Source organism: Opisthorchis viverrini, assembly GCF_000715545.1.
Source record: "Opisthorchis viverrini unplaced genomic scaffold opera_v5_21, whole genome shotgun sequence".
Taxonomy (NCBI): domain Eukaryota; kingdom Metazoa; phylum Platyhelminthes; class Trematoda; order Opisthorchiida; family Opisthorchiidae; genus Opisthorchis; species Opisthorchis viverrini.
In genome coordinates, this window is record NW_008751677.1 from 1909097 (window position 1) to 1933510 (window position 24414).

The 24414-nt window shown below is 40.3% G+C and overlaps 1 protein-coding gene across 1 annotated transcript in view; it reads right to left on the bottom strand.

Annotated features, from left to right (window-relative positions):
* Window positions 1-24414, bottom strand: part of T265_01907 (hypothetical protein) — a gene marked incomplete at both ends in the record, with an annotated part of 102846 nt that overhangs the window by 52428 nt on the left and 26004 nt on the right. The window contains one exon of the mRNA XM_009166033.1: window positions 3651-3751. Coding sequence (XP_009164297.1) covers window positions 3651-3751 — 101 coding nt within the window. The remainder of the gene's footprint in view (window positions 1-3650; window positions 3752-24414) is intronic.

The window sequence follows — 24414 nt, forward strand, 5'->3', positions numbered from 1 at the left end:
GATATATATATATATATATATATATATATGGATATACAGCGTACTGATATGCTTTGCTAGGAAATTCTTGGATGCCATGTTATAACTTTGCCAACGTACGGCATTTGCATAGGGATAAAAAAATTTTTTCCCGTCGACGTATTTGGAACAATTTTGACACACCTGCAGCCTATTAGCATATTTGTGAGGAGATTGGTGTGAAATTTTCAAGCATCATTTGAAAACATGAATCGATATTCTGTTTTCTGCACCTCGGTCTGCTTGGCAGCATTAAACCATGGTCACTTCAGCAGCAGGAGACGGATTGTTTCCGGCAGATTGAACGTGTTCACAGACAGCAAACACAAAACAATTTGGTTCGTAAGACATCGACGATCAAATCCTTTTGACGAATCAGCAGTTGAAGCTAAAGTATTGGGTACGCTTTCCCAAAGCTTTTCCGAGGTATTCATATTAGTAAACTATAGAATTAACCAGTGTAGGTTTGCTTTATCACAAAACCTCTTTGTTCCCTAGGTTTTGCTCATATTTTTCAAAACAAGAGAATAAAGTCACACCCAAGCTACACGATGCGAAATTAACGCCATTTTTTGAAAAGGATGTTAAATACGGGCATCAGGATTGTCGGCTCTCTATTTGTTTTTAACAGAACCATGTGGGAAGCCTTAAAGATATGCATTATGGTTACGGCTGATTTACATCTAGACCGATTGTTCTAAAAGGGTGAAAATGATAATTTTCTTCCGGCCTGGGGAAAGGGACTATTGGAAACAATAAATTTTGTTGTTTACCTTCTTTTTTTCATTGAAAGTGATGGAGTAATGTTAATAAAATGATACCACGTTAGCATAGAACCGCAGATGCCTGCATGCACCAGTATAAGCACGTCACGTGGTTTCCGGATAGAACGTTTCACTCCAAGCTTAATGGCTTGCATTTCCAGATGCACCAAACCTTGCAATTTAAAGTCACTAATTCTTACTTCCCATACCATTTCTGGTTAAATAACTTCACGTAAACGTTTCAGGACAACAGCTTATTCACATCTTTCTTTGAAACAGTTTCCCTAACTGGTGGCTTTAGAGGCAGGTTTTTAGCTCACTCTATCCACACATCCTGAAGCGAACTGCCGAGATAGGCATCATGATAATTGAAACGCCCCAACTATCACAAGTCTTACTTTAAAGTTCAAAATGAGCGAAATTCTTTGTGGGTTACGCAACTATAACATCTATAACATTGTTGTAAGATGAACGCGTTCAGTGAAAAATCAGTGTGGAATGGAAAAGATCTGTGCATGCTTCTCCGTGTTATGATCAACGTTGATAACTTTTAACAATAAGAGGTGCATTCTAAGCTGAACAATTGGCTAAATATATCGCAGCTAACTAGTAACTCAGTTTGATGCTCGAGTATATGGCCTAGACATAGCCACCACAGGTTATTGTCAAAGTATACTAAAACCTGTGCAAAATAACATCATTTATTACACCGAATTCGGGCAACCTCATCAAGGTTGACCAATTCCAAACTGGAATTTTGAGATAGAATTAGGCAAGATGGTTCAAAAAGCAAATTTCACCCAGAGCCGTCCATTTTGTGAACCTTTTCAACACGGAAATACTACTCAACAGATAGGTGGCCTCATAAACGTACAGAGCATTCGAGCGTAATTTTGCTCAGTAGATTCACATTGATTTACCTAAACAACAGTACAAACGCGATTCTACTGTCAACGTAGTCCAACCTATGGTTCCACATCGTCTCTTCTTCAGTATCAAGAGCATGCTGCTGAAAACTTCAACTGATATGTACTACGGGGCCGATTTGCTCATCTCATATACTTCGTGAGTTTGCCAGCATGGTAACTTTTTCTGTTCTATTCGTATTTATCACACCTAGACAATTTATCGTTGTCTCAAACGGTTGGTATACATATACCGTAAACCTAGTATGATTAACGTTCATCTGAGAACAACTGGTAATTACGTCTGCTGCTAATGAAATGTTTTGCCATTGTTGCGAGTGTAAATTTAGTTGCTACTAAAACTCTATTTGAATATCAGTTTCCCAGACAATCGAATATCTCGTCGACAGTTAATTCAACAAACCTGCTGATTAAGCGCATTAGGCTTGATTGATAGAGATAGACACCCTGGGAAGTGAAAAAAACTGAACTTGTTTGAATAATTGCTTCTCTTTCAATCGTGTTATCAAAGTTACCTTCTAAGCAGCTCCTATTAAAGCCACGTTTTTTGTGAACATTTTGGACTCGAGGGCTGAGAATTAAGCGATCGGCAGGAAAGCAAACGTTTTGATTGTTCGACTCATTCTAAGAATTTGTTTCCGTAGCTTCAATAGCCGTTTAGGTCATCGCAACTGAAATGCCCAATAAGTGCGAAATATGAAATCGTGGGATATCTGACTTGCTCCAAGTACGTTAGAAGAGATTTGGGCAATGCATCAATACTTATCTAAGCTTTCCCCAGCGATAATCGATGATAATTTTTAATTTAAGTATCTTTCCCGATGGATGACGTAGCACTACTTTTTTTCATCTACGGCTGCTCCCGCTGTTGACAGCTTAAGATAGAAAGTAAACCAGTTGAACTTAAGGAATTTCATAGAGAGATGCACTAGGTTGAGAGATATTGAAGGTAATGCACTCAGAAACGCAGCGAAATTAGCCGAAAAAATGGTGAGTTATTCAGCCTAAGGAAGATTGATTTGAACATTTTACTTTTGAAAAAATTGCAACCGTTTTGGTGGGCAACGAGTCTGTCAGTAATCACCCCGTGGATGCTGTGGTAATATTGTTTTTCTCACCGAAAAATTAATTACTTGATTAAAATTGACCGATGAAACACGTTTGAGAAAGGATTTGTACTTGTCAGCCAATAAGTAGGTGAAACACTTTTGTTTCACATTTTATAGCTTGATACCCGGCACTTTTGTATCCTGACACAAAAGATTTTACTTTTTTCATTCTTTTCCGTACTTGCAATTGAAAATACTTATTTCGCCTGTTTACTTTAGCTGAAAATTTGCCGAATAATGATATCCGCCGCCTGTCTCCCTTAAAAATCTCGTACCGAATGAATGACGGACACATGGGAAATAATTATCTGGTTCTAAGTTTGAAGCTAGTTATTGGAATAAATAGTTTAAGTTTATTGTGAAAAATCGTGATTTGATGACTTATATATTGCTCCGGTTTAGGGTTGCACAGTGTGTCAATTGCAGTTTTAGTTAAAAACCCAACGGGCCAACTTGTTCTCGCTTTGGAAGGAGGAAAAATCCCGTTTTGCATTTGTGCGTTTTACTCTACTTTAGTCCTGATCGTCTATTCGATTAAAGTAAATGCACATGGAATTGTGTGCCACGTAACCAAAAACAGCTGAGCAGAGTTCATTCCTTCTCGTGAAAAGGGGCATCTGGAACCAGACTCCGTTACTGTGGCACCGTATCTGATAAGCAGGGGTCCATCCCTGTAATATCTGGATGAATATAACAGCACAGAGCTTTTTGAAATTGGTCACTTTGAAAATATTCCGATTGTATACACATCTTTTCGACACATTGACAAGAGTTTGCTTATTCGCTTAGCACTAATTGCTTCAGCGTTCGACATTTGTTTATAGTTACCTTACATACTGGCACGCTTAGGAAGTCCGTTTATTTCCCATCCTGTAGAAACCAGCGCGGGCAAGAGGTAATGGAATCCAAGCACAGATGCACCTTTGTTTCGCATCTTGGAGAAAAGAGCAATAACCAACTAATTATTTGGAACACGTCATAAACAAACAGTAGCAAACTGTAGATGAATACACTACGAAAAACCCATAAAACACACTCTGTGATTAATGACCGATGAACTCGTGTACACGTGGAAGAAAAAACAGGAGGAACTTCTCTAAACCCGGAATCTGGCCCACTGTAGCTTTTTTTCGAAGCAGTTATTGTGCGTTTTGTTTGCAACATTACTTGGTAACTTTTGTAACATTTCAAGACAGTTAACAGATGAATGATCAAAAGGCAGGCCGAAAAACACAGATAATGCCTGATTCTCTGTGTATCAGATTCGGTGAATTGTTTACTGGGTGTTTCACTTTGAAGATATGCTGATGGTTGAATTCTGCAAGTGATAAAACCCATAGTAAAGCCTGTGTATCACTCTGCAGCTTTACCTTGTTTGTTGAAAAAACTGGCAGTGATTTTTCTCAAATTTCCAACATTTTTTCGTATATGGGTTGCAGTTATCATGAATGGTTTTCACAAGCTTATCCAAATACAATATACCTATAAATGGTAGGCGAGAGGGGAGTGTAAATTCAAAGATGCAACTGCTAAAATTGCCTTAGTTTCCTGGTGGGTAGTAAGAGTCTAACGCAGGTTTTAGGCTGATCAGCAATAGGCGCATGTGTTGACAGATTTTTCGACACATTTGATTAACCGCACCGGCCAGTCATGTTGGAACTAACAAATATCATGAACGGAATACTGTGGTCACTTGTGGTCATGGATAGATATTCACGGGCTAATTGTCTGCAAACGTTAGGTTCCTGCAACACATACATCCACAAACGGACCTTGTGTTTAAAGGCAGCTCCTTCTTCTTTAGTAGAATAACGATGGTAGATTTGACTAAGTAGCTATGCTACCCGCAGAAGTAGCTGTTTTGAGTGTTCAGATTTGTGTGTATTCATTGATGTTTTACACGGAACAAAGCCATATAATCCACAGTGCACATTTTCGCATCTCACTAACATGCTTAGAATTCAGGCTATAACATTACAACTTTCAGGTGTTACTCCCAGGTATTGGTTATCGAGATTCATGACAATTCTTTGCATAAGAATGAATGTAACACGTGTTATACAAAAACAGTAGAAACGAAACGGAGACAACAATTGGGATTCCCCTTGAATTGTAATGAATGCTTTCAGAGACTGTGCGTTCTGAGGCATGACTTTGTACTTTGGAGTTGCGAAGCACGTACCGTTAATGGTATGATGGTGGTGTATCTAGTCAACAAGGCTTGTGCTTCCTTTTGGCTTTCAAATTAGAGGTCAATGTCATATCCAACAAGGCTCTCATCAGGAGGTTTGAAAACCATTCATCGTTCGCCTCATTATTCTATCAGTTATGGGGTTGCACAAGAATGGAGATAGTGGACATCCTTGTCAGGCATGATGTTTTTGAGAAATCTTCTGGAGAGCTAACGACACACTTTCTCCCGCCCATCATTCTCACCATCTAAAAACTGGCATATATTTATGGAAAAGCTTCGAGGGAGAATCGTCACGCTAATGAATGTTGAACAGGTGACATCACGGACGTTCTAGTTCCATCAACTAAAAAAAGACTGTGTTATTTCACTGTTGGACGTGTGAATATTGATCGGGTAACCACGTATCCTAATCGCTGGTTAGTTACCATGATGTTCACGAACGTTTAAACCCCCAAGACTTTACAGTTGACCATTTGCTTCAACTTCCCTTTTAAAGCTAAAAAAGAAAACAAATTATGACCTGCAGTTAAAAAATATCATCCAGCGCTTTACATGCTGTATACATTTATAGGTGAACGTCGTAAACGTTTGAAGGGGACCATGATTACTTGTTGGATCCGGATGATTACTGGATTGCCGACTGAATGATACCTAGTGGTCGGAAGTTACCTAAGCGGTCAAGGAACATAATGATCCTGTTCGACATCTTTTCCTGCTAGTTAACTTGAGCGCACCTAATCTGGTATCATCGTCTTAGGATAAAATATACTTCTACAAAGGCCTTTTTCAACAAGAACAGATATAGCGAACATAAGACAACCTGCCATCCAAAATTTGTAAGATGATACGGGCCCGTTTGATATCTTAGATTTTGAGGTAATGCTGGTATAATCTGTGTTAACCAGTAGGTAAACTGATATTAGGCCGTTAGACGTGGCGAACGACAAATCGAGAATGCGATTGGTAACCGAAATATCCAGTACTTGCTCAGGGGAAATAGCAAGATGGGGATTTGGGAGAGATCCGTATCTTCTTTACTAAACGGTTTCTGGAAACCTGTTCAAAGCGTTCTGGTCTGAAAGAAAGCAGTGTCTCAAAGCGCTGGCATAGTTGCAAAGTCTTCTCAAGAATGATCGTAGAAAATTGCTTAATTAATGTGTTGCTTGCAGTCCCAAATCTACTTTATTGCAGTTATGCAGGATTAAGAAACATCCTTTGGTATCCCTTGTGTATTTTAAATAATTCATAATGTACCTCTGATTATATGTCCCAATTCCAACTTCCAAAAACTCAAAATATGAAAACGCTTTATGTTCTGTATCTTAATTCCCTCATATTAAACGCGTGTATAAGCCATTAATTACACAACTGAATTGTGAACGGGCTGATAAACGCGACTAATTGTTTTATCTCTCTTCATTCACAGCATTTTAAATCTTCTCCCCACATCTTAGATCAATTTGCCATTCAATCAGAACCGATACTTTTTCCAGTTGATCAGTTTCCGGTCACGTTCGCACACTGATCAATCAAGATTTCCTATCCGGACGAGTACAACAACCAGTGGGTTTTGGTTTGACAGGCGTATTCTATTAGTTGGCCAGCAATTTCGCTCTTCATCCATCTTCGTTTTGCAAGACAACCAGATCATTCTGAAGATGGAATCACTTCAACTGTCGACGTTAGCGTTCGTTATGGCGTATTTCAGTATAAATGTTTAACCAATTAATCGTTAACTATATAAGACAAATATTTTTAAATTTCGCCTCCAAACAATATTGCACTCAGAGCCAAATGTGGCCTTTTTACGTGTTTTATAATATTCCCTTTGAACTATCGCGTTTCTAGAACAACTAATAAACACATACACGATTTGTCGATAGAATTTACTCTCAGGAGAAGTAATCATCTATTGTCTGGTGGATATTACAACGTCTAGAACTGCAGGCGGATTTTGTAAATTCCACTCAGCTGCAAATGTTTTACTTTGGACGACGTTGGAGGAAACTGCATAAAAAAACCTGCACGAGTGCCTTCTGAAATGCCGTTACCTTCATGTTTGGTAGTTGCAGACATCATTTAGCCCATAAATTACCAGGGGATTCAAACAAGTAGAAAGAATCAAGAAAACGGTCCAGAGTTATTTATAACTTTCATCACAGCGAATGATCAATTAAAACGTCCGTAAAGCTCTACATTTGAACCAAATCATCGGTATCATGTTGTTTTTGTTTCAGTTATACACATCAAGGATTTTTGGGCGCGGTATAACGTAAATTCCTATTCTTAAATGAAGATGCACGAAACAGAGGGCAGGTTCTCCACTTGTGGTTCAGCAACTGAATAACTCATCCATGCAGACGTCTGTGTTGTGAAGCTCTCTTCAAATCTAAACACGTACGGATTTCAGTAAATAACACGGAAGGTTGTCTTCCGGACGTGCTAGAGTAAATGCTACTAAACACGTATTCCGAAATGACTGGATCTACATGATCTTCCTCATGGTTTAGCGGCCAATCGGTGATCATATCCAAGGTCATTAATGTTACCCTTCTTCGATCTGGTACATAGTTAAGTATCCATAACCAAGGTAACCTGGCGAAACAAATCCGACTACGAATCTGCTGTTGTGACATTTCGTGCTAAACAAGCACGCTTCTAAGCAGGAATAGGATTCGAATATATCCCTCATTTGTGATTTACCCAGTCTTTGCTGTTATAAGCAGAAACGGAGGTTCTGTTGGTTGTCATAAGAAAATATCTCCCCGTGGCAATAAGCATTTTTATCCTTTTTGGCAAGCTGTTTGGCAAAATCCAATTTTGCTTTCTTCGGTAGAACAGAGTAGCACCATATGTGGGATACCCACTGTTTTATGTTTTTTTTGCTTTTAAAATTTTGAACAGAAGTGCACCGTTACAGACACGTGCTAGTGGAAGGCATCTGTTATGTACAAATTATACACTGTATCCGCTGGACCTGGAAAAAAATCCAAATTTCTCGCGTTTATTTTGTCTTGGTGGCATCACAACATGAAAGCTTGCACCTTGCTAAAAGAAATTAGTTAAAATTTACAAACAGTAGCCCAAACAAGACCAATGTTGACAGCAGCATTGAAAATGTAGAATTGCTGGAAGAACAATTTTTCGAGACCATACATTAACCCAACAGCATCGTTTTACTAGTTTATTAAATAAAAGATTAGATACATAGTTCACTTCTTTCATCCCGTGAACCACATAACGAATTTTGATGGGACCAATCTTGATGGTGCGCAAATCGTGCGCAACACATTTGCTGCGGTTGATAGCAATGCAAAATCTACAATTTTTTCTTCATCCCTCAGAGAATACATTCCTACACTTATGTTTTGAGCATCCGCAGGGTATTTTGCGACGACATGCTTCAGGTTCTTAACAACAGGAATGTTCCTGAAATAACCAAGCAATAATAAGCTCAAACGTGAGCACTGTAGGGTAAAACAGTTTACTATAAGTCAGCATTAAAAATCTTCATCAGGATTACCTATTGTCGACGGTGTCAGCCACATTTTGGTACCTAACTTAGTCATGTGTATAGTGAATTCCAGTAGCATTATAAACTTAGCTGGCTTTCGGCTAAGTTGAGTACGCCTCAGCTTCTGTGTCGAAAGCGACCGATCAAAACTTCATAAATGGAGGGATGGATCTTGCACCATATATCGCACTATGGGAGAAAATGTTTCTCGATGAGGTAAGCAAGAAAATTATCCCGGCGTACATGAATTATTTGCTGGTGACAGCTATCCCAAGAATGACTGAATTTTGAGGAAACTATTGCGACGTTCTTCTTAAATGAAGTTTGGATGATCCAATCTATCGTCTGATGACAGCAACAGTAATGCTGACAATACCAACTGTGGCAATCGTTTGGTGGCGCTAAGCATAGTTACTCCAATTGTGACGCAACCGTACAGGGTGCACAGAAGATTTTCAAGTCGAAAAAAGCCGTTCTGAATATAGTGAATCATAATATGCAGACCATTTTTCTCTACATCGAAAACATCCAACTGTAATTGCACGACCGAAGTATCCACCAAAAAAGTGAATTGATTAGAACTCAGCTTTGTTCTACTTATATCAGTCGAGTTTTTGGGGCACTGTTGGTTTTTTATGTTAGTAGCACTCAAGCACGCCTCCTTTCTTCCAGCATTTCTGCGATCTTTAGTCCAAGACAGACCCGATAGCTCTATATGCTAGTTTAATTTATGCAAGTGCTTTAACTTTGCACAGTCCGGAGAGGAAAACGGCAATACAACTTCAAAAGCCGCATCTAGATAGAGATAGTCAAACAGATTTGCTTGCAATACTAGGTGACAAAGTCGTTCAGTACAACCTGCGCAGCTGCTGGACATCGGTTGAGAAATCATGCTTTGCATTTACGTCACCAAAGCACAAGCAGATTCATCTGCTCAGGTGCTGGTCGAGTGAACGAACGTCTACCGCGTGATCAATCACCCCGGGATCCAATCCGTGTAGGTGTTTGAACAATCACAACCACTAAACGGTGCTGTAAAAAAGAACGCAGTAAATCCCTTTGCAGTGTGTCACTTACCAACACGAGCTCGACAAGCAAGAATTTAATCCCAAGGTGGGAAAGCGAGTTTATTTTAAAAATTATAGCAGGCGCTGAAAAGCCTAACATGAAACGAATTAAGATAATAAGAGTGGATGACTGTTAGGAGCCTGTCATTATATTCGTTTATCCTTTCGTATGTAGGAGCTATCTGAACTAAGAAGGGCGCAAGCAAAGTCTGAACCATCAGGTGAACCATAGGCGACAAAAAATGCAAGGGATAACGAGTTGTTTGTAAATCAAAATGTTACATTTAAATAAAGACAGATTTTGCGCTTCCTCTTATTAAACTACAACATTAGTGCTGCAATCCTTTGCGGAATTTTTCACTTTGGTTTACGTATGCTTCTTAACCATCATCTGTACAAAACTTTGCAAAGGTACTTCGTTGGTTTAAAAGCAGATGCAAATGATCATACAGAATACCTGTCAACATGAGTGGTCAGTTTTTCTTCTAATTCAGCCATATCTACGTGAACTCTTCATTAGTACCTCAGGAAACGTTTCTGTAAAGGTTGTTGACACTAACCTTAATCGGAATTTTCTACTCGGCCATTCTGCAATCTGAGTGGCCTTGTGCATCGAAATCACTGTTTTGTCTGAGTTGGTTTACAAACCCTAGTTTTTATAGTCGACGACACTCTCGCAATTATTTGCCAAGGTAAGCAAAAAATGAATCACTCATTTTAGGCGTTTGAAATGGTTAGGAGTTTCCATGCCACTACTTCCAACTGTGTAGTACAATCAATCGGGACAGCAACTGTGCTCATTACTTAGTGGATTCAAGATATATGTAAACGAACTTGTTTCTGGTTGATATCGCGCCCAATCCGGGGCATACAGATACACTGTGGTTCAGATCAGTTAGATTAAACAGAAATAGTATAAACTGACAGCAAAAGCGCATAGTGCATTGCTCCTTAATGGGTCGGATTCATTCAATTCCGTCTAGATGCTACGGTCATCATTTTTTGCATTGGTTGCGAAATTGACTCATAAAATGATGCTTATAATGTCTCCTGTAGTGGGTGCTCATACGAAGTCGACATCCGTGAAAATTGCTTCATTCCAATACACACAGTGTTCCGTTTGCAATACACTGTGCAATGGATGAAATTTAGGAGAGCTGGAAACAAACTGCGCAAATGCGGAAAAAATTTTAAGGAAAATGTAGTCAAGCGGTAACCCATACTAACTTATTTTTTTGTCTCGCTGTTTGAAAATCTATATTCGTGATGTAATGTGTAAGGTAGATTTTTAGTCATGAACCTTGTGGCTGTCTGCAGTGTGAGCAGACAAATATTGTCAACACACAGTATTTTAGTTTAGAATAAAATAGATTCTGAAACAACCCATTCGTTAGTTTTTGCGAGAAACTCTCTCCGTCCAATCCGTCTATTGCTTTAACGCACTTTTGTTTGGTTGTCGGACACTGTGATATCCAAAGGCGACGTTCAAATGTAAAGCAGCTTCTGGGGTAACGCAGCGCTTGTCACAGATAGATGGCTTTCCCACGATGTCAAAACTGTTTTCCCTTACCGATATTTTGAGCGCTGAATTAAGTGCGCGAGTGAACATTTGAGTCCAAGAGATTAGTTTAAAAACCATGAGTATCGCGCATATTCATATGTTCATCTGTTTTGGCTATCAGCACTAGGTTTCCTGCAGGTTTCTTTTTCAGCAGCTAAAAACTCCAGACAAGAACCGTGGAAACCAAGCATTTTAAATAGTGATTAGCGCACGAACTCAAGGAGCTCCGGAGGGTGCTATGCTAACATACTTAAGCCCCAATAATCAATTTGGGTACATGCTGTAGATGCCCTAATACGTCGCAATAGGCCATCCAAAATTTCGCATAAATTAAAAATAACTATGGACAAATATCTCGGCCAAAAATGTGCATTGTACAAAATCACGGATTTTCACTTCTCCAGACGACTAATAGATCGAGTGCCCAAGGCGGTTTCATAATCGGACCACGAATGGCTTTTTCGAATATTTTAGGCAGGGAATAATCTTTCCATTTCTGTTTGATAGAACAGATGCAAAAACCTATGATCTAATGATTGTCCACTGTTGATTCTGGTGTGGTTTTGGCTTATAGCGGGTAAGGGATTGTCGCTAGGCTATTAAAGTGAGAAAGTGAGTACCTCAGAATCTAATGACTGGCAGTAGCTTGATTTACTCCCACCACAATTAACTTCTGGTATACCAACACCTGACCAATAAGGTCGAGTGTTCATATTATTTTTACAGGGAATTTTATTTTTTTCTATTCAGCTCCATTTACACGTTTGGTAAAGACATCATACTCACGTTTTCCACTCCTGTTCTACAGCCTTTATTCCAATTCCCTTTTGAAAGTCAGAATAGTTTTGAGGCACTGTGGTTTTTTAAGGAACACACTTCAAAATAGAACAATGCGGCCATACGAAATTTTGCCGCTGTCCCATTTTCTGTAATTCGTTTGCTAAATTGTAACAATATAGGCGTGCCCTGTAACTAATCGGACATAATCAATGAGTTGGTATAAACATGGTACTTCATGGATCTGTTTCTAAACCACTGGGTAAATTCTTTCCTTTCGCCATTCTTAAAGATAACCTAGACCAGCATCGATGTATTTATTAAGCTGAAAGACAAATTCGATGTGCAAATGGCTCAGCCAAATCGTCAGTCGTCTGAACCTACACAATCTTTGTTAAGTTACCGAAAGCACGTTGGGAGCAAAAAAAGCCACTTGGCCTGCGGAATGTTCCATCCCTAAATATCACTGGTAAGAGCGTAGAAATTTAGTGGGTAAATTAAGAATAAAGAGCTATTTGAATGGCACGACGTAGTCCTACAAATGACTGTCGATCTGCTAAAACAACCTTTCGATGATTACCCGATGTACGCCGCCATACCGGTCTATTCAGGCATGATCTTCATACTGCAGTCCCACCAACGACTTTGAGATGTTTCGCGTCTCTCCAGTTTTAGCTCGAATGCACATGTGCGATTCCGACCAAATGGCCTTGGCCGGATGTTATCATCCGCCGAGAATTTTGGGTGTTATTTTGACGACACATTTATAGCAGTCATATTTGATTACGTGAACAACTTTCACGATCATTTCAATAATGTGAATCCTTATATCAAGATTCAAAAAGTGATGGAGTTTGCCTTGGTCATACTACAGTTCCTGAACTTTATGGTGAAAAATGAAAAACACTATCAACGAGAATCTGGCAAACACAGGGGCCGTTTAAGACCACTCATCAGCCTAGTTTTGATGCGATTGAATGCTCCTCTTTTGGTAGAATGGAGCAGAGACTGTGTGAATAAAATTACATGTACCAATAGCACCAACAGTTAGATAAGCTATGCTGCTAGGTAACTGTACATCAGAATTAGGGAGCATAAGCGTAGGGTATTCAAATCAACAAGGAAAACAGGTGACTATCAGGTGCTGAGTAAAGATGGTGGCACATGTGTCAGACACAGAATACAGAATAAATCTGGAGATTGTAGAATTCCTAATAAGGTAACTGCGGTTCACACCACAGCGGCTGATCGCCCAGTCATCTCAACGTGAATCAAATCGGGGGAGTAGGATTGGCAGGGCTATGGTGAGCGGTCTTAGATAACCCGAGTCGACACGTGACTGTGAGTGGGTGGAAAAAGGGCCAGAAATCTAAATCCAACCAAAGATCACCAAAACCCTCTTCTTTTCACAATTATCTTAATACCAGCTTATACACATAGACGGACAAAAGTGCAAACAACGTCCAAGAGAATCTTCACGTGAAGTCAAGCAGTGGAACTAGACCATGAGCTTGATCCAAATCCACGTGCTTCACCGATCGCAATTAAAATGCTCTGACCCATTCTAACAAAAAATACCCCCTAGCCGATAGCTATCGCCGATTTAACCCGGCTTAGCTGATTGGTTCTTCTTCCGTCTTAAGCCAATATCTACCTCGTAGCTAAGTCACTTGGACGTCGGACACTTTGTGTCAAAAGTGTGACGTTGCCGAGCAATAATCCTACGGATTGTTTCATGGAATTTTTCAAAAAACACCACAGAGTTTGCTCAAAGTACATTTCAGCTGACTTCTCCAAATTGTATTGGCATATGTTAAGAAAATATAATAATAAAGGAGTTCATTTGAGGAATAAAGACTATCCAGTTTTGAATAATCTCAAATCGGAATGTGTGCTAGAAATCGGAGTGAACTGAGACAAAACACCGACTTGCATCTTGAAATGTTAGAAACATTGGGCAAACACCATTTAGTTTTCTGGGTGGAGGATCAATCAAAAGTGGTCCTTGGTACTACCAAGTATACTTCAGTGAATTGCGATGAGAACATTTTTTGTCAAATAGCCCAGAGAATACAAAGGGCTTTAAATCGCACGATATATTTCCAGAGAACTTCAGAATAGTCTTGGTTTGGGACCTGAATTAGAGATATCAGACGCAAATTCTAGAAAGGCTTACGTTTTTTAATTATGGTGTTGACAATGGATTGTACGTCAATTGCCATACGAAATGTGCTCGGGAAAGATGTCCCGGGAAAGTCTGCGACAGAACCCTGAATATAGCAAATTACGATGTTCAAGAATATCAGAAGGCGGATGACGTCCTCCTGGCCAAGTTATTAGTTCGCTGAATTTATTATGGTGGGTTTAAACGTCTCCTTCAGCTCGTTGGAACGATGATATCGTCGTACACAGTATTCAAAAATGGACATCCAGCCAATAAAAAGTGGAGATATAGGAGTTAAAGCGTGCCCTTGAAAAACGCCGTTGCCTAGGGTTATTGGGGCTGATTTTTTACAACCGAGGCTGTAAAACAAATTCGGTCGGTGCGGCAGTTTTGAACCAATACGGGCAGGTGCACCTTCAGTGAAACACTAAACAAATGTATGCTGGCCGGTACTGACAAATAAGTTTGTATATTCTACTTATAAGCGTCTTACTATTTCGCTTTTGGGCAAAATAAAATTGCTGGAAATGATATGGAAAGCCATCCTGTTTATAGCCTCACTCACGATAAAAAACTGACTGGATTGATTAGCTAGCGGAGTTGCCTGTACACTTACTTTCAGTGAGCCATTAGATATTTCAGGAGGAGAAGAATATATTACATGTAGTAGTCTTACACTATGTATTAGTCAACGGTCAACAGTTTCCTCTGGGTGGCCACTGTATCAGTAAGACCACACATGATAAGGGATCTTTCAGACTAGCTTAAACTGGCTTTGTGTTCCTAAATTACACTAGCTACCTGGCCAACTGCATATTGTCGCACTTGCCAATAGTGTGTGATTTCTCGTCCAATCCCGTTATAACTAGCCAGATAGGATCACATTCAGCAGTCACTATTTTAGAAGTTGGCATTACGTGTCAAATAGCACGCAGTACACTTTGAGGTTCGTTTGATGAACAATGCCAAAAAGAGACGTACATCGATCAACGCACCGGACATCGTAAAGATCATGAGGGCTCAGTGATCGCTCATAACCCCTTTCATCTCAGCTCCCTTATCAACCGTAGCTAGAACGGGTACTGTGACCACCGCTTAGCGACTTGCTTCAAGTGTGCAGATTATACCTTCAATTAGATGGAAGTTAGTGAAATAGACTTCTTTGTGTAAATAAGCCAGGTCCAATATCATCTCTGACGTATGCTCTCCAGTCACTTTGTAGGTTTCATTTGCTCGCTGAAAGCGCCTAGAATTTCCGCGTGTTTGTACACCATTTGATGGCAAACGTATGTGATGTCTGCCAGAGTAAAACAAAGCCTTTATGAATATTCGTCATTTTTTGTAATTTTTGCTCACACAAGCAAGCGAAAGCGTGGTAACGTCCTGTCGAAACACATCCTGTCTCTGTCATCCGTCTGATGAAGCATGATTGACGTGAGAGTCTTGCATCAATGATTGTATCATTCTAGCACACGCTAGCATAGTCCCTAAGGCCGATTCGAGGATGACCATCCGTTTCAAGTTGTGTGCGTCTCCTCACTGACTGAGAGGCGATTTTTTCTTGACACTAGATAGTTGGACAAACGGCGCACGGAAGCAGTATTGCGTGCAAATTCATGGCTGTCTGAAACACATCCATTGTTTGAACTCTTGTTTAGCCGAGAAGACAAGCTTACCTGAAAAAAACTGACTAGTAAAGCACGATCTTCACAAGAGAGTGAATTTATAAATGAATGAATTATTTGTTAACCTTTACCCATCAATGAACCAGGCAAAATATCTTGGTATTATGCCATGGTACATCTGGTAGCGGAATGTTGTCTATAACGAATCAAAACAAGAAGAACCAATCTATCAAAAGGTTATCACAGGGTTCATGAACAACGCATGCAATGTGGCGTTAACATCCGTTCAGATTTCGGCAACTATATTCCTGACAAAATGTGCAGATCATGGGTGGAAATAAAATAAATTAGAGGCAAATATATGCACGATTTCCGCTGATGGAGCAGGAAATCCACATTGCTCAGTTCGTCATCCAGGTAATAATTTGCCGCAGGTTTGTCTGCCAAATCTCAATTGACCACCATTCAGTCCGGAAGCACAACAAGCGACATTCTATGGACAACCGAGCAGGTGCTAAAAACAGTAAAATGGACATGTCGTTTTAAAATTCCGGTCCCTAATTTTGAAAGTGGATAAAAATCGGTTTATGGTTTTAGTGGATTTATTGCAGGACAATATATCTATCTCATAATTTTAATGTGCACCTCAACGACATAGGCGATTTATTTTATTTGCAAATAGCCCCAAAACGATTTCTATCGACGTCATGGAGAATTGATTAGTGGGCTTGGGCGTGCCTTATATTCTGACATCAAATTCTGTGAACGGTTCGAGGCCTCGTCCGTACCTTCGGGGACAAATCTTGGAAATATAAAACAACTGCCCGCATGAACCTCCTTGTTTTATCATGATTGGCTACTATAACTGACACGTAAAAAGTGTTTTCCTTGCTACATACATTTCTGGACATTTCGTTTTTCTACAACAAAATTTAAAATAAGAAAATCTGGTCTAAGGAAATGTCATTGCAATTTTTCTCTCTAATTGGTTTTGTGTTTTCGATAAATTAAATGTCATTCATTTGTGGCGCGCTGTTGTTCGCTGGGTATAGTTTATTTAATTGTGTACAGAGAGGATGGCGAAGGTGAATGTTCAAAGTTTCTTGTTATCACCATTAGTAACACCCTGTGACCATTAGTTAGGGTACCCCACAACGTTTACTATCACCCAATCGTAGGCGAAGTGACAAATATAGTCCTACAAGTTGACGTCTATTCGCCAACAGGACGTTAACGAAAACGTAAGGTTGCCGAAAACTCTTCGACAGCCCACGACCGGTTTTGCCCTTCTTGCGATATCTCGAACATCGTGCTAACTGAAACATGAGATGACCTGTGTGCAACACAATTAGCTGTGGAATATCATAAACGAGAGATTGAGCTGAGTCCCTCGTGAAGACCAAATGGAGTTGTAAATGAGTGTGTTTCTCGCAAAACGTAAGAACTTGCAAATGGGACCACAATATTCAGTGAGCTACCGCACTAATCGTAAATCATGTTCAATTGCACTTCCTCTGTAGCTCTTGAAAATCCCTTATGGTGTAAGATGTCGAGGGCGAGCATTTACAGCATACACTTCTACACGATGTATTTCATCATGATTACACAGAAAATACAAAGTATGTGACCATACCTCATCTTCCTAATACACATTTTCCGTTATGGTATCCTGTAAAAAAACAAGTCGACTGAAATTTTAAAGTGGATGAGTAACACAAAAACAGCCTAAATTTTGTCGGAGGTAGCAAGAATTTCCACAGCTTCAAGCACAATCAACTCTACCAAAAGCGCAGTGTGGAAACTACATGAAATTTCACTCTTGTTGTCCAAACACCTATCCAGTAAAAATGCAATAGAAAGTTTTACTATTGGCATATCCGGTACTGGTAACAGCTGCTAACCATGTGAGACAAAAAGAGTGATGCCAAGTTGCTTAAAAATTGTCTGTTTTCATATTCGACTGTTTTGCTTGGTTAAGCTCCATGTCTACAAAAACGTGAAAGAACACTCGTTTTCCGACCATGCATGTCTGTATTCACCTTTAGTGAAACTATAATATTCCTTAAGCGCATCGTCTAATGGAGATTTTTCCGAGGGACTCAGGTTCACTCTTGGTGACTTTCAGTAGCCTAGGTATTTGAACGGTTCACTACTTAACTCTGTTCCACCTACACTGTTGTAGGTGGAAACAGTCACCCTAAACAGTGACAGAAATGCCCCTTATACACGACCAAAATGTACTAATCACTCACTCACTCACTCACTAAATCACTCACTCACTCGTTTTCATTCGCTCTCAATCAATCAAATGCATAATTAACTGAGCACACCATATTTGGATATATCATGGGGGTCAAGCGTCCTTTTGTTGGTTTAATGCTGTTATGTTCTAAGCTGGTCTAGGCAGGAAAAATTCTATATCACGCTTTCCGCTCATAGTACTGTTTAAGAACTTGTTCACTGAAAGAACTTTGTGGAACTCTGAACTTGAACTACCTAGAAATGCCACCAATAGAATCTGAGTTAATTCAGTGATTTAAAAAATGAAATAAATCACAGATATCAACCGCTAAATTAGTTCTCTGATCTTCATGTTTGAACTAGATAGGCTGAAGATATGAAACTAGTCTATAGGACCGACTCTTCTAATGACATGAAGTGTTGGTTAGGTTTCTAGTCTGTGTTAGATATTTGTTGAACATTTTTATGAGTGTGTGAAAAAATTCTGTTTTTTTCTATCCGTTGTGAGCATTAGAATCATGTCTGAATAAAGTGCGTAAAGTTTTTTTTGAAATTCATTCGCTCTGGCGTTTTACTTGTTTTATATGACCAGATTTTAAAATCTAAGGAAATTCAAAATTGAAAATACAGATTGGGGTATCGTTCTTCACTTCAGTTGATGCTGAGTATGTCAACGATATACGTGCACGTTTGTACGACTGACTAGTACCAAAGAGGATGGCTTTCAAAAGAAACAAATTGTGAAACCGATTAGTCCGAACAAACTCTCAAGAACATTGCCATCGTTTTATGTTTTCACCAATAAACGTTTGAAGGCCTGATTTGTCTGCCCGGCTATTTTCGGAGAGCACTTTACCAGGTAACTCTCGGTGCCACCTGGTTGATGGACAGAGTTATCACTATCCGCTGTGCTCACGATGCCAGCGTCACTCAATGTGGGTTATTTTGTAAACCGTGCTATTTTTGATCATGCTTTATGTGAAGTAGAGTTCACAGAATTTATCGCTACTTCACATATGCAATACAGTTTTTAGCTTTCATCTCCGTCATGATAGCTCATCTTATTGAACCACTAAGTTTACGGGCCTTCTGTGGTCACTGAGCTTCTCGAAGCACAGTGTCCCAAAAAATTCCATAATGTGCATAATTTTTCTCGGTTGATCTTCACAGCGACACCTTTAAGTAGAGCCACTTGCCAACGACCAAGCATAGTAGTAATACAGGGTACTCTAGTTGTCAGCGCCATTTGCTAACAACTAATTAATCCGGTAATGATAATTCAAACGTTTTAGCAGTAAACTGTACGACGATTCGGTAAAGGGGGCCCTGTCTGCTAATCAACTCCTGCATTTTCAAAAATAAGGTTGACCGCGTAATGCAAAATGTGTTTTGTCCTATAAGAAGAGTAATCAAAGAAAAAATGCGAACCGTTTTTCTTTTAATTTACATCAGAATGTGTACATCTGCACGCTGATTCAATTAAAAGGACCGAATATTGCTGAATTTCTATAGCTGTTATCGCTGAAAGCAGCGTCGCACACACACACTCAAAAGGTTTTGAGCATGCATACAGATTGAGAAAGTTCCAAGTTGCGTTTTCTTGGCGGCTATGGATTAAATGTCTGGAGTCCTTGATCTAGATGCGCGGCATTCCAATATTGCCCTTCGCTGAGCGTCGACAGTAAGAAAATATGGGAGCTTCCGGATCCGATCATGGTGCGAATTGCTTGGAACAGTCATCAACTAGATTTGTTTATCGGATTGGGCTTGTAGAATGTGAATCTCGCTGTTATATTTGTATAATTCCAATTCCTATAATATCTACAAGACATAGCATTGTTTCAAATACCCGAGTGTTTCGTATCAATTTTGCTCCCGTTGTTTGTTGAACATTAGACCCATGTGGACATTTGTGGAAAATCTGGACCCATGTAAGATTTGTGACAGGACTTTTCCTTTTTAAAGTAGACAAATTTTCAGGAAATGGAGGTTTTCCAGAAAACTGGAAACTAGGGTGCTTTCAGTGCTGGTCGTCGTTCATCTTTTTGCCTCGCTTGGCAATTAGTTTAAAAGCTAGACCCACCCAACTGCGTGCCAAGAATATCACCTCGATGTGTGGCGCACTATATGCAATTTAATGGTTTGACTCAGCGAACAAAACAAGACAACCTGATCAACCACGAACTACAGAAGATAGTGCCAGCCGTTCAGTTTGTACAAAACATCAAACAAAACGCCTTTTCATTTCGACGTATATTCCTCTGTTGAGAGGATGTTTCAGCTGGAACATGGTAATATCCTGAATAAGTACCTTTCCACATTGGCCCCATTCAGTTAGATAGTTGACATGCCCGCCTTTAGGTGTGGTGAAACATTCAAACATTTTACTGCGCTGTTACCAGATCAAGGCGTGATTGTTCATTAGTTTCCTTGTGAATTTTGATCTGGAACTCCGACAAATTCAGCTACTTTGACCCAGGCAGTAGTGTCAAATTTCCTATATTATTGTGTCCATATATGGCAGAACAAAAGATCGCCAGCAAAACTGATACGCATATTATTTGTTCGCATTCAGGATTAATCTCTTGTCTGCGATAGTCTCAGCACACTGACTGCAGATGAACAGCCTCGAGTTGCAGTGCGCACTATTACCGAGCAACCACAATATACCTTTTTAATCAAGGCTAGCAAAAATCTGCCGAAGGCCTACGACCCTCAGTCCAGGTTACCTACCTGAACTCCAAAGAGTAGATTACGATTGTTTGGGGCAGTCTCCGCACGGTAACGTTGAACGCGGCGGCTCTCCACATATACGCTTTGCCTATTCCGAACCGATGGCTTGTAGGTTCAGAACGTCTGATTCATCTGGTACCTATCAGCCATCCCCAGTTCTAGTGCATCCCAGTGGAAGCGGGAGAAGAAAATACCCGGCATGTTTCTGGCCTTCTGTTGACTCCATCACGAAGCTCTCTGTATCCTCCTGGTCGTGAGGGAATTGGGGAGCCGGTTCCGTCCACTAAGATGTACAGTACTTGAGGAAATGGGATTAGAGTTCATCGTCCTAATAAAATCGTTTTTCGAGGCCCCAAGCAACGGTATACTTTCAAGAAAGTACGGAATATTTGTGTGGAATACAAAGCAGAAGTAATGTGCAGAAAAATTCCATGGCTACAATATCGGTGAAACTTGCGATTGGCTGATAATTTGGTCCAGGAACCGCCGATTATTTCTTTTCGAGAATTCTGAATTCATCAAACGTTCAAGGTTCTTATTTGACTGGAGCTTCTCAAAGACATATTGAGTGAATTACAGATACCCACCATTTTGGGCCGTTCTCCAAATCTGATGATCTACGACGGCTGCATTCTTTCTGAGGTTGTGAATCTTACAGAGCCTGGTAGCACAATGGACAATGAGCGTCCCTTAGTTAGATGCTGATATTTATTTGCCCGTGTGCCGCCATGTAAAACCTTTTTACTGAAAACTTAGTGTTGTCAAACCTATATCCTGAAAGTTTCTCTTTTATGATTGCCTGCAGATTCTTTCACAAATCCATTCGTAATTTTTATTTCGTCAGAAATGACCGGTAAATTAGCAGGAAAATGTGAACGCCCGTTTTGGTGTTGTGAAGTAACTTTAGAATAGGCGTCGCTTTTTGGGATTTCAGTGCTGCATATCGGTAAAGCCTCCGAAAAATTATTGGCGTCTGGGTAACACAGGCCGGAAACATCCGGAGCAGGTTGCTAGAGCCGTAAACGTTACAGTTATATACCAGCAAGCTTGCCCGTTTCGTTCAACATGGCAAAGCTTAGTTGCCGGGGAATGTAAAATCACTGCCCATGCATAAGAGAACATTCGGAGTTGTTTTTATCTTCCTGCCTAAAAGGGTAGATCCGAGTATTGTGGACCTCACGCGCTAACAGTCGTCACGATTCACCAACCTCAATTGACGAATTGAATTTTATTTCCGTCCCACATCGTAACGGAGACTCGGTCATCACCACATTGTTGCTTGATGTACACTTTCTTTGTGCATTATCCATAATGAGTAACTGTGATGACTCGGTAGATGCGATTCCCGTATTGTCACTGGTCGTTCAGCTGAGCAGAAACCTGAGCAGTCTCGATAATTTACTTGATGTTAGAACGCTGTCTTATCTAACAGTTTCGGACGAGTTTAATAAGCCAATGCCTCTTGAACCAATGATATATTCAAGGAATGAACATCCCAAACTTCGACGTGTACCAAGCTTCTCCAAAAACAGGGGGCTATCCGAATCACGCAAACATACATTTTCCAGCTACATCCTACCTCCAAACGTCGTCTCAAAAAATTACATAAGGTATACGAATCCATGTTCTTAAACTGCCCCTTCAGCCATCCACAGTAACGAAAAGGCTATCCCAGAGTTGTTATATATCTTCATAATAAACTTAATACTCCTGCGTGCATCTTTTATCCGCAAAGATCTATTTGGACGATTTTGGTACGTTTCTTTCACTGAGGTCTCACTGCAATGGAGTGCTCGATATTGGGACCGTGGCTGCTCATGCGAATAGATTATGGTTGTGTGCAGAACACGATTCCAAAAAACACTATAAGTCCTTACAGAATGCCATAGTTTTCCCTTGTAAAGTTCAGGTAAACCAAAGTTAACTTCAGTAGATATATATTTGCTTGATTAAATGCGATTCGTCTTTAGTACGACGATTAGGCTGAAGAATAGCAACTATCTGATCTGTAAGAAATCAGCAAACAATTTGTTGGTGTCACCGCCAATCTGCACTGCCGACTAACCCTGAAATGATCGGACCTCGAGTTCATTTCTCCGACTGTGATGTACGCTGAGCATCATGAGTCAACAAAAACGGAAGCCGAACAGTTTCAAACGGAATGCTAATTAGTTGATCACTGGCGAATCTGACCAGTATATTTCACCGCTTTTCCTCAAACTGGAACGTGTTGTTCCTGCACCTCAATATATTTAATTGAGGTTTATTACGTACCAGTGGGAGGACTGTAACAAAACCCATTCTTGACATTTGCTCCGCCTTTATGTCAGATTCCTGCTTATGAGGTTAGCGCTGCTAAAATATCTCAAATTGCTTTAGAAGAATAAAATATGAGCAGTTAGACTTCAACTATTTTAAATTTTGTGGCGGAAGAAATAGATTCTTTTACTCTCGGTGTTTGTTTCATTAATTATTCTGCGAAAGCCTAGTGATAATTCTTAAAATGTTCTGGAAACTGGATTTCGGAGCTTTGGAGAAAACGAAAAAAACATTTCTTAAAAAAGTATGGGCATATATTCCGCAGTTGTGTCAATAAACACTGAAGGATAATAGACAAGGTTGTTTTGATGTTTGCAGAACCCTTACTGAAAACACTGGCAAGTGGTTAAAAGCACACTTTTGAGAATGCAGAAGACTAAATTCGAGCACGCCCATAGTTTTTTTTCTCATTTATGGCATGCGAATAAATGAGTCATCTCATAAGAGGTATTATTGATTCCAAGGTATTATTTTTCGTTATTTTGACCAACTCACCTACTGGTGAAAGGAAGAAGGCCTTCGCTGCGGAGTAATTTATCCGGAAATGCTAAATGACCGGTTACAGACCATTGCACAAGGAAGCAGAAATTTAACCTGCATCTTGGTTACAAAACCTGGACACAGACCTTCTCGAGAACGAGTCTTTTTGGAGATTCATTGCCTCCAATCATTCGTCGGTCAAATAAAAGCAAATGATACAAAGTGGCCCCGCGAATTCCGCAACAGAATTCCCTTTTTCAGTCGACGCAAGGCGAAATGCTACGAACAGCACATACTATTCGCGTGCCTCCTGATCAGTAGTATCACCGTTACACACCTCCACCCTTTAAAGCTCGTTCGCGTGCCATCGATTTTTATTTCCCTCCATCAGGTCGGCTTCGGCAGCGGGTCTATTCGGCCGCTCTTCGGGTGTATCATGCCACTTGCGAAGCTGCGTCCCATTCACTAATTTCGATCCCCGACCATCTTGAATGGTATAGACGTTCCCCCGGCGGTCGGTGACTACAAACGGCCCTTGCCATCGGCTGCCTAGCTTCCGCTAACCCAGCCCACTTCTTCCAGGATACTGGTGATCCTTCCACTTGACCTTCATGCATATGCGGAACGTTCGGACCTTTCTACTTGCCGTTTTCTGCCTAGCCCTCTCCTGAACGGTGGTCAAATTTTCTCGAGCTCTCCTTCTTTCTCCCTCTAGCTCCTCCGGAGACTAGCGTGTTGCCGGCCACAACCCAATTTCCTGATCAACCGGAAGGCGCGGATGTCCACCGTACATTAACATAAACGGGGACTTGCCTATGGTTGACTGCGTGTAAGCACGACGAGCTAAATACACCATTGGCAAGTTCATTTCCCAGTCACCTCCTTTAGCCGCAAGCCACTCCTTGATCGTTCGGTTGTTCCT